This window comes from Phoenix dactylifera, chromosome 7 (genome assembly GCF_051530095.1).
Source record: "Phoenix dactylifera cultivar Ajwa chromosome 7, Ajwa_hap1_PhDact_Kaust_v1.1, whole genome shotgun sequence".
Taxonomy (NCBI): domain Eukaryota; kingdom Viridiplantae; phylum Streptophyta; class Magnoliopsida; order Arecales; family Arecaceae; genus Phoenix; species Phoenix dactylifera.
This window is the reverse complement of record NC_143196.1, coordinates 28,491,046-28,509,242: the sequence shown is the minus strand read 5'-3', so window position 1 is coordinate 28,509,242 and position 18,197 is coordinate 28,491,046. Positions and strand designations below refer to the sequence as shown.

Below are 18,197 nucleotides of genomic sequence, written 5' to 3'. Positions count from 1 at the left end.
AAGAACCTAAAAGGAGGTTTTGATATGCAATAAAACGAGACAGCTCGGTGGGAAGGCATAGGTGTTGTGAACCTAGTTAGATTAATCTCTACTATATGAGAAAGCAAGAAGAGCTTTGAATCTGAAGAATATTTATGATGACTGTCATGTTTATTTTTTTAATTATACTCCCTTCCACACCGTGAAAGGAATGTATAAGTTGTCGGTTGAAATGTTTAATCCATATCTTTTTTGCTACTGGCTTGAAATCCAAACAATAAAAGAAATATGTTTCATATACAAAGAATTGGTAAAATGATTTGATGAAACTGTTGAAGTCTTATAAACTTCGTTTTCCAAATCTTAAAGAAGGATCAAAATAAGGCCCTAACTTTTCTTAAATGTCACTACCGATTTTAAATTAGATTTAAATTATATTTTAACTGCACATCCAAGTCGGTCCTTATGTGTATTGCATGTGCCGGGTTTGCTGAACTTTTTTAAGGGCTTGCTGATTGTTTATGTCCCTGGCAGGTTGGTTTTTCTTTTTCTTTTTGTCTTTAAGAAATCTGCCTCTTGGAGTCTTGCAATAGAAAAACCTACCTGAGCCATGCAGATCGTCATGGTGGACAACAGGAAACTATGAGAAGATCTTCAAAAGCATGATCAAGATTGTTTTGTGCTATTCAGGATGCAAAGGGATGGGAAAGAGACCTTGAACTTTTTGAGTGTGCTCATATCTGCAGGCATATTATGGTGACATCTCATAGAGGCCATGGCTATGGCCTTAGCTTTTGATTCCCAGTAGTTACAGAGGCTAAAAAGGTCTAGACTCATGAGAAAATGTAGGAATGTGTCAATTCTACGCCACCCAATATGGATTCCCATGGAGGATGAGCATTCGGGAAAAGCTTTTTGTAGTGGTTTCTTGATTCCCCTCTAAGAAGAGTGGGAGAATTTACTGGTAGGAGAAATACTAAAAGCTTATAAATCGTTGGTTGTTCGCTAGTAAATTCCCAACTATGGCTAAAATATTCATTCTTTTGAAGTTGCCGTTGTTGTGATGTTTCTTTCCTTTTATTTCAGGAATCTCCATGAGCAAAGTACAGTGCATTTCAATTAATCTACAAATAGTGTTGTGTCACTCCCACGAGAAAAGTTACCGTATGGTGATGATATTCTTGCTATTTGTTAGAACATCTTGGCACTGATTGTGATTGTTCATAAAATTATCAGATTCGTTATCACGCATCTTTATCATGATTACAATTGGCCATTTCCAAGGAAAGTTCTTAGAAGAGAGCAAAACCTGCCCACACACTGTTCAAATCTTTTACCCAATGCTGACTCGGTATCTTCCAGGTGCTTTCCACATCACCGGATACCTTCAGAGAGCCCTTAGGGACTCCACTATAAAAGACTCCCACACAGCTTAAAGGCGATTTTGCACTCGACGAAGATCACCTCCTGGCAGCCATGTCTTGCACAGGAAGTAGATATTCGGATCATTCACCTGAACTAGCCTTTGGAATGAGGTTTTGAAGGAGAGTTTTGCCGCCCCCTGCAGTTCCAAATAAGTATCTTCATTCCACCGCACACTGTTGTTTGGGCCCCTACGCATCCTCGCTCTAGGCTCCAGCAACCTTTGCCCCAGCTCGGACTGAGCCCTCGTCGATCTCAGAGCCCTCAGTAGGGCCTGTGCCTCCCCCTAAGGCCACCATCTACCCATCGTGCCGCACATTGGGCCTCAGCTCCTCACCCTAAGGGCCCCCATCACTCTTCCCTTCGAATTGGGCCAGCCTACCACTGACTCCACCTCCTCCGACCGCGTCAGGATCTCCCCCCATCACGACCAACTTCAACTTCCTCACCGCTGAGGAATGGTCTAAGTGCCCCACAACCCCTGCGGGGCCACCCGGCCAATCTCCGGCGCTCTGCCCTTAGCCGCCTCCCTGACCAACACCTCCCTCCGCCTGGAATTCAGTGGGCACTCGTCGACACCTCCCAGGGCACCCATGCCTAGCTTTGCCCTTCCCAAGAACGTTCTAGGGCCCTCACCGCCAACACCCCCCCCCCACCCCCGATGAAGGCATGAAGGGGAGATGGGGTTGCCGAGGCCAAGGCCGCCCCCATCGGAGTCGGTGCTGGAGGAGCTGCAGGAGAGGGTGAACCCTTCCGTTCCTGGATCCCCTGATCCACTCCCAGGCCTCGGTTGGGCACCACCCAATGCTTGTTGTCCTCAGGCCCGCCCACACAATCGTGCCGGCTGGCCTGGCCTAGGTTCCCAAGCCGGCCCGCAATAGCTTGGCCCAAGTCCGCACCGATTGAGCTGGACGACGGGCTCCTGGGCTGCTTATTTGACGAACCCTAGCCCACGTCCGCTATGTGGACCTCTGGGCTGGCTCGTGCCCTCGCCAGCCCACTGTCATCTGCTTCACCCGTTGAGTCACCCAGGTTCGAGAGCGAGTCAAAGCCACATCAGAGAGCGGGTCAAAGCCCGATCTAACTTGGCCCGCCCCTGACGCCGATTCGGAACCAGAACCCGAGCCACCTTCTCCGGTCAGCCTGTCTTTGGGCAGAGAGTGGCCCTTGGCCACCTTCGTTGGTTTCTGCCACTCGTTCGAGTCCGACGGTGAGCCGGGGAGCTCGAGCGGTTGGCCGGAGACTATAACCTCAAGGACGACGACTCGGGTATGGACTCGGTCGTCTTCCTTAGCTGTGGTGGCCCTTTCGTAGCCCACAATTGCCGAATCCAAGTGACTATCAGCCATGGACTGAAGATTGGCCACCGGGTCTCCTTTCTGGAGCTAGAATTCGACTCCTCATGGATACCACCCATCTCCACTACCATCGGCGTCTGCTCCAGCCCCTCCTCCTCCAACATCGGCGCCGAAAATCTGCAGGACTCCTCCGCAAGCTCTATTTGCCCACACTCGTAGCAACACCCGAGCACATCCTCATAGATGAAGGGTTGCTAGAGCACCCTCGCCTTCCATTGGATTTGGACACCGGGCAGCAGCGTCAATGGCCACCCTCACCCTAGTAAAGGCCATGACCCTTTGCTGCTCATTGAACCCGTCAATGGCCAGCGACTGACCCGCTGCCGCCGTGATCCAGAGGATCGTCTCACTCCACGAGTACTCGACTGGGAGCCGAGGCAACCAGATCCAAACCATCGTCATTTTGATGGCGTCCAGTCCCGGCACGAAATTGGGCATCCATGGTTCCATGGTGAGAAGCTGGCCTGCCACCACCCATGGACCGCCAGTCAACACCCTATCTCGGTCGGCCTTCGACTTGAAATGAAGATCAAGGTGGTCGTCGGCGAGAGGCACTGCCACCACCTCAGCTTTCCGTCTTCGCCCGGGCAGCAAAATCCTTAGCCACCCACTCCGCTGGCACCCGACATCCCAAACTCCGGATAGCACCGCCCGGTCCGCCCATTCGCCAGAGTTTCTCTACCTCCATCTCTAAAATGGGTGCATCGCCCATCCTCCGGGCCTCACCCGGCCGCTCATCGCCTTCTCCCTTGCTGGCAGATCCCGGTTCCCCTCCGCAGCAGTGCCCTCCCTCGTCTTCCCTGCTCGAGTTTCCTCTTCCATGGCCGTTCTCGCTTGAGTTTCTCGGTCTTAACGGCTAGTTCGCTCCGGCGATTGCTCTTGAGAAAAAATAGCTACTACTTTAGAACACCACCGGTTAACATGATCAAAGTCAAATACAACTGAACGACCTTTGTTTTGAACCTAAAACCTCCTCTGATATTGTAGAATAGGAGGGGATAGAGTGTTTGCGGCATAGGAGGGGAGGGATAGAGTGTACTGTGTTCACTCAAAAGCCACTTCAGCAGTGGATAGTGTGTACCGGGTACACAGCAGAAGCCACTTCAATTATCCCTTCAACCAGTATCTAGTGTACCCCGTTGAGATGGAAAGGATCATAACGACCACAAAGAATAAAACTCGCATAGCATTTCGAGGGACTGAACCTCAGAAAGGGAGTTTTGGGACTAAAACAGGGAATTGTCCATCAAAAACGCCATGTAAATAGCTTGGCAATCTAATTTGCTTTACCAATGGCCTTCTGAGTGTCGGGTTGAGAACCTTTTTAATACTTGTTGCTGGAAATTGGACCCGGGGGTGACCGCTCGGCTGAGAAGGAGGAGCTCCGGCGAGAGTTAGCGGGTGGCGGTCCGTCGGCGGGCGGCATCCTCCAGGGGACCTGCAAAAAGGTCAGTGGCCGGGGTTTCCGGCGCCGGCCCTCCGATGCTTAAGTCAGAGGGGGGATTAATTTTGGAGAAAGAGATGGACTGTATATAGAAGTCCCAAGCCTCTCCTTGGGAGGAAGAAGTTTTTCTTTTTATAGGAGGAGTGGCAGGGTTACCTGTGATGTGACTGCGCGAATCAATGGGTTACCATCATGATTGGACGTGGGCATGTAAAGTAATAAGTTGCTGTGGATGGCTCGTTCCCATCATGGAAGGAGATGGCGCGCAGCCAGAGCTTTCTTGTGGCGCGCAGTGCAGTCCATTCTTGGGAATGGTGAGACGTTGACAGTCGTAGCAGGGTATGGTCCCTGGTTGATATGTCGTGGCGTGACCGGCAGGTAAAGCATGGTGCGGTGAGGCTGCTGCAGGGCATGGCCGCAGCATGTGGACGACGAGGTCGGCCTTCTGAGGTCAGCTCGGCCTTCTGTGCTTGGTCTTCTGTGCTCGGCAGCCTTCTGAGCTCGGTTTGCATGAGTTCAACTTGCATGAGCTCGGTCTTCTGAGCTCGGCCTCATGAGCTCGGTCTTCGGAGCTCGGCCTCATGAGCTCAGCTCGGTCTGCATGAGCTCAGGCCTGCTGTCGAATTTGGGTGCTTTAATTGTATTTGTGGGGTGGTCCATTTTTTTCCCAACACTATCCCCGACTTCCGAGTTCTGAGCTCGACATTTTGTGCTCGGCAGCCTTCTGAGCTCGGCGGCCTTCTGAGCTCGGCCTGGACTGCATGAGCTCGATCTTCTGGACCATGAGAGGATTTAACTTCATAGTACTTTCTTGGGATGGAATCTCCTGTGAATCTAGCCATAGGAGCGCTCATCCTTTGGAAGGCATACAAAATAAGGCATCAGCCGAGCTTTCATTATGTACTAAAATCCTTTTTAAAGCCTTGCAATGATGAAGGAAATAGCTACAGTGTCGCCATAAAGAGGGATCAACACTCTTTTGGTCTTCATCGGAAAAGGAGATGACTTTCATAGTGCACGGATGCTTTGAGAAATCTTCTTCTTCCGAGCTTGATGCTTCTGGCGCTTCTACTCGCCCGCCCTCTGATGATATTGTTGATGCCCGCGAGAGGTCAGTTGTCGTCCCGCTCCTCATGCGGCACTAGGTTTTGCTCCTCAGGCTCTCTCTTGTAGGCATGATCACGGACAAAACAACTCAACTGACCTCGGCGGACAAGTGCCTTGATCTCATCACGGAGCTTGTAGCAATCCTCCGTATCATGGCCGCGATCTTGGTGGAAGTGGCAGTACTTTTTTGAGTGCTTCCGTGACTCTGTCGGTCGCATCCTCAATGAAGGTCGGAGGTAGCCCTGACCCTCAATCTCCGTGAGGATCTCTGCTCGGGTGGATGTGAGGGGAGTGTATGTCTAAAACTTTTGGAGGGGAGACCTCGAGTGAGCTAGGCTCTTGGGCCAAGGAGGCTCTTTCTCATGCCAGGGGGATTTGCTGCTTGGTTGGGAGCGCTCTTCGTGGTGCGTCTTCTATATCTTGGCAGGTTGTTCGGCTGCCTCTCGCCGAGAGGCCATGGCTTCCTTAGCCTTGGCATACTTGCGAGCTCGGGCCAACATTTCAACAAAGTCGGCAAGAAAGCTTTTCTCATGGAGAAGAGAAATTTGTAGGACCGAGCTTCAGTCTTCAATGCCGACACGGTGATTGACTGGTCGAGATCGCGAACCTCCCATGTGGCCGAGGTAAAGCGATTGATGTAGTTTTTTAAGGATTCTCCCTCCTTCTGCTTGATGACGAAGAGGGAGTCTGAGGTTCGGCGCTGACGCCGGCTAGCGGCAAAATGGGTGGCGAGCTGCCTGCCCAGCTGTTCAAAGAAGAGAATTGAGCTGGGCTTTAGTCCGGAGAACCAAAGACGAGCTGCCTTGCGGAGAGTTGCTGTGAAGGCTTTGCAGAGTAGAGCGTCTGTGGCTCCTTGGAGTGTCATAAGGGCCTTGTAGCTCTGTAAATGATCCAGAGGATCGGATGAGCCATCATATGGCTCAATCTGTGGCATCTTGAACCTTTGGGAGATTGATTCATCCATGATCCATTGAGGAAATGGAGACTTTGTTGTAAAGTCAAGGTCGGCGTCTCGTTTTGGGCCTCGGTCTTGAAGCATCTGTATCTGCCGCTCCAAGTCCTCGACTTTTCTGCCGAGCTCGGGTGGGGCTCCTGTTGCAACTTGGCATGGGGCAGTCCCCACCTCAGATAGGTGCTCCCGTACTCAAGGCGTCAGGCTTCGGCACGAGCTCTCAGGATAATGGATGCGTGACAAGCCCTCCCGGCTTGGGGGTTGAGCTCGGTGGGAGCTTTGGTGGTGGCGACACTCGACAGAGAAATGACGTCGCGAGCGGCATCCTGAGGACTCATGCTCGTGAGGAGGGAGTAGAGTTTGGTCTTCTACTTGCTGTAGGCCTTGAACAGCCGCAGTGAGTGCTTGGACTTGTTGAACAAGCAGGTTGAACTGCTCTGGTTGAACTTGAGGAACTGGATCCGCCGGAGGTCTTGGTAATGGGTTCTGGATTGAGTGTTCAGAACTTGGTACGTGATGCCGGGAGGCGTTAGAGGCTCCCTTACTCCTTAGCTTCATGGCCACGACTCGGGCCCTTCCTCTAGCGCCAACTGTTGCTGAAAATTGGACCCGGGGGTGACCGCTCGGCTGAGAAGGAGAAGCTCTCCGGCGAGAGTTGGTGGGTGGCGGTCCGTCGGCGGGCGGCGTCCTCCGGGGGACCTGCAAAAAGGTCGGTGGCCGAGGTTTCTGACGCCGGCCCTCCGATGCTTAAGTTAGAGGGGGGCTTAATTTTGGAGAAGGAGATGGACTGTATGTAGAAGTCCCAAGCCTCTTCTTGGGAGGAAAAAGTTTCCCTTTATATAGGAGGAGTGGCAGGGTTACCTGTGATGTGACTGGGCGAATCAATGGGTTACCATCACGATTGGACGTGGGTGTGTGAAGTAATGAGTTGCCGTGGATGGCCCGTTCCTATCTTGGGAGGAGATGGCGCGCAGCCTGGTGCAAAAATAAAACTGTTCTCCCAAGTGCAGGAGAATCGCACAAGTAGTATAACTCGGAAGTCCGAGGTCGATTCCTCAGGAAACGATCTATGGATTATTAGCGTAATCTTTCGATGTAATTTTTAGTCGATCTTTAGAAATTAAAAGCACAGAATAATATGTGATTAAACAACGTTCAAGAATATAGAGAAAGCTAGGGATCCGGAATCTTCCTTGACAATATTACTTTCAACAAATAAACTCGGCGATTCTTGATTAAGGATTAATAAGATGGGGTAGTTCTAATCATGGAGTATACAATCTGAAAACATGAATTAAATATCCAAGTATTTATCGTGCCGGTTACGTCTACGACAAATCAAGCATCGAAATAATCCATGCATCAATATATATAAACCATGCAAGATCTATCTAATAAATAAATATGCAAGAACCCAAAACATACCAATGGATATAAAACAATTAGAATTAAAGTTTAGAGTGTACTTGATGAAAGCAACATGACAAGGGTTCATCCATCACCCTTTGCCAAAGGAATTAGCAAGCCATTACAAACATCAGCCTCTCTCCCTTTTCTCTCTCTCTATTTTTTTCTTTCTTCTTTTTATTTTCGGAAACAGGGCATACCCTGTTTCCTTTCTTTCTCACTTTCTCTCCTCTGTTTTTTTCTTTTTCTTTCCACTGCAGCCGCCCGCCTCCTTTCTTCCTCCCGTTTTTTTTTTCTTCAAATCGGGGCTCCCTTCTTTCGGATCAGAGGCCTCCTCATATAGATCCCCAGAGCCCATGGAATCGATGATTCCCCTGATCGCGCGTGGGGAGGAGCGGACGGCAAGGATCGTGCGTTGCGGACGATGGGCTGATGCTGGTGCGGACGATGCGCGGACGTTGCGACGCTTCACGGGATGCTGGTGGTGCCGAGCCGCTCACGAATGGCTGGAATGGAGGAAGAATCGGGCGCTGATCTCGGCTGGGAGGTGAAGCGGATAGACGCCATGGATTACGGCTGGGAAGAAGGCTGAGAAGGCTGGGAAAGAAGATGATGCGGGAGAATCGTGGAAGACTGCAGGGGGCGCTGATCTCGGTTGGAAGGACGGGATCAATGGCGCTTTGGGTGTTCTGGGATGAGAAGCGGCAGATGGCTGGGATCGATTGGTGCCTGGGAGCCGATCGCGGTAGTTGGAGCTGGAGGGTGAGAGGACGGCTGCGGGATTGAAGCTTGGAATGCAGTGAAGACGGGGTGCTGGGAAGTGATCGCGGGAGGAGGCTTTGATCACGGTTGCTGCGACGTTGGAGCTGAAACGGGTCCGGAAGAAGGGGATCACGGGCTCGGAAGCTGTGGAGATGATCGCGGACTGTTGGGGAGGTCGCCGAGATGGTCATGAATGGCTGCAGGCGAGATCAACGGGATGCTGGGGGTTTCACGGGTGGCTGGGAGAAGCGTGAGATGGGCGCAGGTCACGGATCGCGATCTCCTCCGGACGGCGGCTGGGAAGCTTCACGGGCTGCAAAGATGGGAGAGTTGATCGCTTGCCAAAAGGGTGGATGGCTGTGATCGTTCCCTTTGAATGGTCACCAAGTGTTGCTCCAGTGTGATTAGGCTTGGCTGCTACTATGGTTGTGAGCTTGATGAATGATAGGTTTGACCAAGCCATAGTGAGATTGGGTGCGTATGATTTGGGGCTATGCATCTTTCTGAACCTAATTATACCAAATGTGCATTTTATTTCTGATTTGTGCCAAATAAAAAAATATGAAATTAATGTAGCTCTTTTATCATTATTTGTTGGAAATAATATTAATTTAAGCTGTATGTAGATCGCACTTTTGTGCTCTCATCACAGCCAGAGCTTGCTTGTGGCGCGCAGTGCAGTCCATTCTTGGGAATGGTGAGGCGTTGACAGTCGTAGCAGGGTATGGTCTCTGGTTGATATGTCGTGGCGTGACCGGCAGGTAAAGCATGGTGCGGTGAGGCTGCTGCAGGGCATGGCCGCAGCATGTGGACGACGAGGTCGGCCTTCTGAGGTCAGCTCGGCCTTCTATGCTTGATCTTCTGTGCTCGGAAGCCTTCTGAGCTCAGTCTGCATGAGCACGGCCTTATGAGCTCGGTCTTCGGAGCTCGGCCTCATGAGCTCGGCTCGGACTGGATGAGCTCGGCTCAGACTGCATGAGCTCGGCCTGCATGAGCTCAGGCCTGCTGTCAGATTTGGGTGCTTTAATTGTATTTATGAGGTGGTCCTTTTTTCCTCCAACATTACCCCCGACTTCGGAGTTCGAGCTGCTTTTTGGCTCGAGCGAAGGAAGTAGTCCAGTCGTCGATCATCCTGTAATATAGTAAAATGTTTATGGAGATGTATGTGCCAAGTAGGGTGTACCTCTTATGTAGTTGAAGCTAAGTGCTTCAGGTCGACTCAGCGGCCTCATGAGCTCGGTCTTCGGAGCTCGGTCTCATGAGCTCGGCCTCATGAGCTCGGTCTCATGAGCTCGGTCTTCTGAGCTCGACTCGGACTGGATGTGCTCGGCTCGGACTGCATGAGCTCGGCTCGGACTGCATGAGCTCAGGCCTGCGGTCGGATTTGGGTGCTTTAATTGTATTTGTGGGGTGGTCCATTTTTCCCCCCACACCAATCTTGTCCGAGTATCATCGCCTTTTTGTTTCAAGCTTCCATTTGGACATTCAAAATAATTCTGATTACAACAAGATTGCAAGAATAAGAAATATGTGTGCAGAGGGATGCATGGAACAGTAGTGGGAAATTGACTCAAAAGAAAGATTGATTAACATGAGAGAAACCTTACCAAATCTTATTAATTTGGCTACCATGTTTCTGTCCGGCCATGCCTCAAACTTAATTTCGAGTCAAACCGTATTTCTTGAATTAGATTATACCGTTATTTCAATAAAAATTAACTATAATTCTTGTCCACACTATTTATCATGATCGGTTAATGTCTAAAATATTAAAAATCTTCGGTGGTTTATCAATTTCATAACGAGCTTTTAGTTTGTATTTATGATTGTGGACTATCTAACCACTTGCATAGTCCATACTTTTCTTTTTGAGGGAGGAAATTTTTAGCCCTTGTTGTAATTTGAAATTTGTAAATCTCAACGGATGCGTTGCATTATCAACTTAGATGGCCTAGCATTTATTTTACCTATCAGCTTGCGACGGCCATTAGTCTCTACTTGCATGACATATCAGCATCATGTCCGAGCTACGGTATCAAACAAAAATGGCAAACATGACGAATTCCCCACGAGAGGATGTGGTTGCCTTTAGAACTGTACTCCCATCCCTTTTTGAGCAATTCCCATATACTTTTCAACCTATGAGATAGGGTATCAATTATTATGCATGGGCATGATTGGTGTCGGTGAGCCCACATGAACTTTCTCTAGTTCTATGTGAGACACAACAACTCCTTTACCAAAAAATAGAGGGTCCCCCTCCATTCTCTTAATGATTTACTTTTCAAAGCTCGGTTGAAGTCTTTCTGCCCATCGAGTTTTGTAGTCGTTGCTAATGGATCAAAATATAAAATGAAGTTGGAAGACCCCCACTACTCCCATTACATCTATGAAAACCTGTGCAGGCATGTATTTAATCCCACATTAGTTATTCGTTAGGTAGATCTTAGATAGTTATATAGAATCAAGAAATCCAAATAATATCTTCCGACTAGTCTTTCTGGGTAAGATCTTAAATTGTTACAAATAGTATCATAGTTTCTAAGTAGCGTCGGCAGATATAAAACTACGACGACGCTGAAAAGGCGTCGTGCAAAAAACGACACTTATTAGCATCCTCGGAGGCCAAATGCAACAGGAGGGAAGGAATTAGACGACGCTTTCTAAAACATCATCGGAAGCTGGGCGAGTATGAGAAGCCTTGGGCTCGACGACGCTTATAAGCATCATCGGAGGCCTCATCTTTTCTCCCAATCCTTACAAATCCCTAACCCCTTTACAAATCCCTTCCAAACCCCTTCCAACCCAACCGCCCCTCCTAACCCCTTCCAACCCCCCAGCCTCCCCTTCCAACCCAGCTGCCATCATCGCCACTTCTCGCATCCGCGGAGGCAGCAAGTGTGGCTGGTGGACTATGAGGCGGAGGAGGCGTCACAGAGGTTGCTAGAGGAGGCGGAGAGGGGGGATCTGATGGTGGCGGTAGGGGGGAGCAGCGACGGGATGGGAGAAAACCCTAGTGGCAGAGATCTCGCAATATTTCTTTACCAGAAGAGGGTCTCTTCTTTGTTCGAAAAAAGAGACATGTTTTGAGAAGACGAAGGCGCCGACGAGAAATCGGACACTTTTGACGAAAATTCACGCTCCTTCCTTCTCGGAGCTTGCTCTCTCCAGCATCTCTTCGCTCTCCGTCGGACTCTTCCAACTCTTCCCCCTTGAAGGTCCATTCTTTTTTCCTCTACCTTCCTTAATGATGTTTAGCATCTACTTAATGATTTGGAATTTGCAACACACCCTGGATTTTTAAACTACTAATGTTTAGCATCTACTCAAATGATCAAGCACACCTTGGATTCCATGATGAGGTCGATATAGAGTTTCTCGGGACAAGACCAGGGAAGCCACACACACTTCAGACTAATGTGTATGTGAGGGGAAGTGGTGATGGTAGAGAGATGAAATATTGCGGAACCCTGATGAAATCATGTAAGCAGTGGAGCTCGGATAATGATCTAAGTTTTAGTTTTTTTTTTCAATTTGGTTCATGTTTCCATAATAGTTATCAGTCCGTCTCATGTTTCTATTTCGTTTAATTTTTTATATTTTCTCTTAATTTCTATGCAGAATTTGAGTCAAGCAAAAAATATGTACACATTTCAGCGGACTAAAAGAGCCTCTATCCAAATCAAAAATATTTAATTTTTTTTTAAAACTTTGTATACAAATTGATTTGTATACGGAGTTATAAATTTTTTTAAATATTTTTTTACAAAAAATTAATGCTAATGATGCTTTAAAGCATCATTAAACTCAGACAATTAGCGATTTAGCGATGCTTAAAAGCATCAGCAATTAGTCGATGCTTTTGCGATGTTTTAGAAAGCATCAGAAAGCAAATTACTAATGCTTATAAGTGTCGGTAAAGACCTTAAAAAGCGTCGGCTATGCTTCTTTTTCTTGTAGTGAGGAGACACTGCAGCATGAATCCATAGAAGCTGACCACAGGCCGATCATGGTACTTGTAATCAGATTTAATTGGATTGGAACTCTTAACTCGTCAAGGACGTCAGAGCTTAAACGGAGAAAGTATATGAGGCCATACGGGCGTGTGTTTAGTCTTACATCAGTTATTCGTATAGGATCAAGAAATTCAAATAATACTTTTTAGTTAGCCATTTTGGATAAGGCTCTGGGTTGTTACAACGTCTTTGGTTCATTTGTACATTTACTAATGGTGACCACATTCGATACTCAAGGATGGCATTTTAAAAGCATTTGGTATGAGGTCCTTGTTAGCACTTTGTCCTTCCTGTGCCACCTCAGTTCTCCTTGCTTTCTTTTAGCCCTCTTTGATTAGACGTGGGAAGAGTGGAGTCTCGTAATTTGGAAGCACAGTTTTATATTTTAGTCGATGATTTTATGAATGAAATGGGTAGTACAAAAAGTGGTGTAGATTTTGTAATCCAGAATCATGCAGGAGTGGAACTTGCCATTGGTGGCTACCCACAATATGATGCAACAATTTCAATGATTGAGCTAAGGACAGCATGGGATGGACTTATTATACACTATCTACACTACAACAAGATAAGATGTGGGTTGAAGGTGATTCAGCAACTGTAGTAATAGGTTGGCTTAACCGGCATCCATTTGCAGCTACGGAGACGGAAAGATTTGAAGTCGATAGACCGGCGTGCTTGGTAACCAATTGTGTGGCTGATTGTGATGTTCTAATTCTGTGGACAAATGCAAGATCTTCTATTTGACTCTTTTGGGTTGAACTCATACTTGAGTAAATTTGAGTGTACCACCTTTACCCGAAAAAAAATTTGCTTGCCATATAGTTCATCTCTGAAAATAACGTTCATGATTTCATGAACCTTTAATGCTTCAAAATCTTCTTAGGGAATAAAATTGTATTAGAAACTTAACAGAAAGAAAAGACTGAAAGTCCCAACCAATTTCTATTCATTGGTAACTTGGAGCAATAACTAGCAGTAGTAATGGAAGGTCAGCTGGTAAAAAAAGATGCTTCAGAGTTTTTTCTTATGGGCTAAGGCTTGAGGCAGGAACGAAACAAGGCTGAACCAGACATAAACCGTGGCATCTTGCCGAATCCTTTCTGAAAAGAAATCAAAAAAAAAAAGGCCAAGGTCAAAGCGAGGGCTGGGGACATTATATTCTTTAACCATTAGCAGGATGCTATCTTTCTACTTTCTTGCTATCACCAGCTTTCCTGCTTACCTTTAAGAATCTTCTATCAATCAAATGGCGACAAAGTATGTATCCATAAAAACTTGGACGAGAAAATGTACACATGGGCGGAAATAGAGAGTACCAACTTTGTTGGTAGGATGAGTTCATGGAAGACCGCTTTCGCTACCTGCCATTCGGGATATTTAACCATGAATTACTTCACAAGTTAACGTATCCCCTCCCCTGCGCCACAATGTAAAAGTTTATTTATTACAGCATATCTGATGTGCAACATGAAACGGCATTTATTTTTTCAAATATATAAGTAATTCTTTTAGTCAGAAAATATTTAGGTATCTATGTTTATAATAGTGATACAATTAATGACTTTAATTCCATATTAGATAAGTTGATAGTGGTATTGTTGGTGTTGTCAAAGCCAGCTTACGACATTGCATCAACAGTGCTAACTTCAACATTAAGTTGATAGTCGTCTGCTTTACGTTAAATTCCAACATTCATAGGCAGGTTCAGCTCTTGTAGCAAATGAACTACAACCATTCAGGTGTGATAACGTACATGGCAAAAGCTTAGATTGTTAAATGAATACACTTGTATGACAAACAACAACATTAGATACGGCTTTGAAACGACTATAAGAAAACTTGCAAGAGGAGATTTTTTTTTTTTTTGAAGAGTTGAGAAGATGCATCCTCTGAGTAAAAGAAATTCCAAGCTTTGGGGTTATAAGAAACTAGAAAAATTACAAAAACACCCCTTCAAGTTTGGATCTTTTATATTTAAATTCTAAAAGTTAAAAAAATATCAGTTAGTCACTAAAACTTCAAGTTTGTTGCAATATGACTCATCCATCTATTTGGATCCTAACATTGTTAATGGGGTAATAGAAAAGATAGAACTACCCTTGATTCAGATATGTTGTCTTGCAATATTTATTTATAATCTCAAAACACTACGTCCTCTATAATCCATCCATATGCATAGATATTAAAGCGCTCCATACTCTATCATTCATCCGCCTGCATAGCTCTCAATCCATTCTCTGTCATTCATCCATATACGCATACATTAAAGCATCCCATCCTTTTTCATTCATTTGCTAACACAGGTCCTAAAGTGCTCCAGCCTCAATTATCCATCCACGTGCACAAAATCTCAAAGAGCTCTACTCTTTATCAACCATCCATCTGCGCAAGTCTCAAAACACTTCATCTGTGATCCATCAGCCTGCATAATCTCAAAGCGCTTCATCCTCTATCATCCATTCGCCTACATAAATCTCAAAATGATCCATCCTTTATCATCTATTCCTCGCATAGATCTTAAAACAGCATGTCCTTTATCATTCATCTGCTTGTATACATCTTAAAGTGCTACATCCTCTATTATCTATCTACTTGTACAAATCTCAAAACACTCCATTCTTTATCATCCATACAATTGCATAGATCTCAAAATACTTTATTCTCAATCATTCATATATTTACACAGATCTCAAAGTATTCCATTCTCCGTCATTCATCCACTTATTGCAACGTATTTAAAATATTGGTGGCTAATTGATGTTTTTAAACTTTTAGGATCTAAGTGTAAATAGCCCCAAATTGGAAGGATGACTCTATAATTTCTCAGGAAACTATGATATTTCATCCTGTGTGCATATGAGTGAGAGAGAGAGAGAGAGAGAGAGAGAGAGAGAGAGAGAGAGATTTCGTATGCACCCAGATTCATTTCAAATCCAACCACCCTGTTAAGCTTCTAATTTTATATAAATCCTAGTTTACCAGCTGTTCACAGCACAGCAGACAGAGCATTACAATCAAGGCAAGACCATTCTCCCACTGACCATTTCTCCTCCATTACTACAAGCAAGCAACTGGCTGTTCTGGCCATTTATTTCATGAGATGCATGAAAGCTGTCATTACAACGTCATTCTTATGAAAAACTAGGTTTCTTGAGAACTATATCGTTGACACCTGTTATGGAACCCACAGAAAACACCACTTTGCGGTGTTCCGCTTGGACTCTTCCACCTCCAATCACAGCCTGATCACTCATTTTTTGAGTCTCCTAGGAGGAAACCTCTCGCAAAATTCCAATCAAAGAGCAACAGCCGAGAGCGACGACCTAATCATACGTACTAACACTGCCATTTGTCACCGTCGCATTTGTTCCATGGCACCAGGTGGCCCTATTAGATGGTGCAACGTGCCAGGTCAAACACATCCTAGTTATGGAACGCACCACCTTTTGCTTGCTATAAAATTTTTATATTTCTTACCGTTCCCAAGCTCCCATAGCTTTCTTGCGCCCGAAGAAGGCCTGTGCTTCTCCACTCTCACACACAACGCCGTTTATATTATATTTTGGAGGCTAGAGTCCCAACAGAGAACGCACGAGTACAGCGTTGTTTCCTTTTGGGCGTTCCTACAACAGTCGTTCCTTCTCTTTTTTGGTGGCCTCGCTTTTTTGAACTTTGATTCTTGGGCGGTGAGAACTTTTTGGGATGCCTCATGCCTTCCACGAGTCTATATAAGAAGGGGCTCAGGTGGAGCAACGTTGCACTGAAGGAAGGAGAGAAAGAGGTGTGAGGAAAGGTATCCAAGAAAGACTCTTGCAGCTTCTAAGGTAGAACCCCTCCGCAGAGAGGTCTATAAATTCCTAGCTTCATTTCACAGAACAGTCCTTGTTAAGGTTCTCTCCATTTCTTTTCTCCCCTCCAATATTCTCCTAGCTCTTCTCTTCTCTATAAGAAGACTAGTCTTTTTGGTTCTCTCTCTGTTGGATCACATCAGCAGCCTTGTTTAACTCTGGTTTGCTTGCCCATTTCAAGGAAAAGCTGTGAATGGTCTTTTTCCAGGACCATTGTGTGATTGCCCAAAAGCAAAGCACCAGCCTGTTTTAGTCTTTTCCCAGACCTAAATCCAGCAATCCCCATAGCTTATATTGAACCATTCTGCCTGAGTTTATAGGCACCTCTATATATTCTTCTACTCTACAGTTCTCTTCCTTATTTTGAGGTAAAAAGAGGCACCATGGGAGGCACCTTAGAATACTTCTCAGGCTTGTTTGGCAGCAGCCGCAGGCACAGGAAGAGGAAGCAGTTCCAGACTGTGGAGCTCAAGGTCAGGATGGATTGTGATGGCTGCGAACTCAAAGTTAAAAATGCTCTCTCCTCAATGAAAGGTACCTGCTCCACTTCTCTTCCTCTGCTGGATGCCAGGGTCTTGTTATAGAACTCATTTCTTCTAATATTCCGCCTTTTTGCGACCTTTTCAGGAGTTAAATCTGTGGACATCAATAGAAAGCAGCAGAAGGTGACTGTGAGTGGATATGTTGAGCAACACAAGGTCCTGAAGAAGGCGCAATCCACAGGCAAAAAGGCTGAGATATGGCCTTACGTTCCTTACAACCTGGTCATGCACCCATATGCTGCCCATGCCTATGACAAGAAGGCACCCCCAGGCTATGTGAGGAATGTGGAGGCCATCACCATCTCCAGCCAGCCATTTAGGCAGGAGGACCAGCTCACCAACTTGTTCAGTGATGACAACCCAAATGCCTGCTCAATTATGTGAAGGAGAACAGATCCAAAGAGATGGAGTTTTTTTTTCCCTATTATTTCAAGAGGCCCCAGCTGAGCCCTTTCAGTTTCCCTGTCATGATCAAAGTTAAAAGAGGTTTATATTTATTTGTTTCTATATATTAAAATTTAGGTGGCTTGGATTGGAAGAGATGTAGCTTTGCAGTAAAGAAGTGTTGGCCTGTCTTGTCTCTTCGGAGCAGATGAGCCTGGAATAGTCTCCCTCCTGGGACCAGTTGGAAGGTGTAGGTTCTTATGGAATAGCCACAGATCATCTACTCTGTTGTCCTTTCGAATAAGGTTGCAGTTTATTTTATTCCTGACTTCAGTTTTGTTGGCTGACAATAGATTATTGACATCTGTGTTTGAGTTCCTGTACGCATGTCAGGATGCATATTGGAAGGGCCACAGGAACCAAAAATAAAAGAAGAGAGCGTTCTGCGGACAAACATAGAGACAGAAAGGGATGCAAGTGTACCCATGGGACAGAAGGAAACCAGACCCTATATTTTTTTCCTTAGAAAATGTGCGCCTTTGCCTAAATTGAATTTAATTCAGGATATTTTACCTATGACCTTCCATCAGTACGTATAAAATATGAATCCCTTGCTCTTTTTTCATGACCATCACAGGTGTGTCTACGGTTTCACATATTTCAAAACCCATGTAATCACACCTTAATCCAAAAAGATTAAATAGTCTTTCAGCACTCTACTAGAGGCCTATAACAATCAGATGTTGAGAAATAACCCAATAACCATTTGACCCTTTACTAATGCCCTCTTCTTTTTTAAATCTCTTCCTCCAATTACGTCTCTTTATCAGTAATGGAAGCAGCGAATGCATTGGGATGCTATATTCAAATATTTGGGTTGACCTCTAACCCATCTCTCGTTTCCTATTACTGCAAGCAAAAGTTTTGGGACCAATTTTGTTAGGGTACTTGCAGAAGCATCTACTGTGAGGCA

The 18,197-nt window shown here is 46.0% G+C and overlaps 1 protein-coding gene across 1 annotated transcript; it reads left to right on the top strand.

Moving 5' to 3' along the window:
* Positions 1-16,029: 16,029 nt before the first annotated feature.
* Positions 16,030-17,545, top strand: LOC103723547 (heavy metal-associated isoprenylated plant protein 23-like). The gene is made up of 2 exons (XM_008814501.6): positions 16,030-16,832; positions 16,926-17,545. The coding sequence occupies exons 1-2, from the start codon at positions 16,682-16,684 to the stop codon at positions 17,222-17,224; spliced, it is 450 nt and encodes a 149-aa protein (XP_008812723.2). The 5' UTR covers positions 16,030-16,681; the 3' UTR covers positions 17,225-17,545.
* The last annotated feature ends 652 nt before the right edge of the window (positions 17,546-18,197 follow it).

What these genes read in the sequence shown, in the direction of transcription:
- LOC103723547 (XM_008814501.6), top strand. Translation starts at nt 16,682, where the DNA reads ATGGGAGGCACCTTAGAATACTTCTCAGGCTTGTTTGGCAGCAGCCGC. An exon ending in TGCTCTCTCCTCAATGAAAG is followed by an intron (nt 16,833 to 16,925) that starts GTACCTGCTCCA and finishes CGACCTTTTCAG; the next exon opens with GAGTTAAATCTGTGGACATC.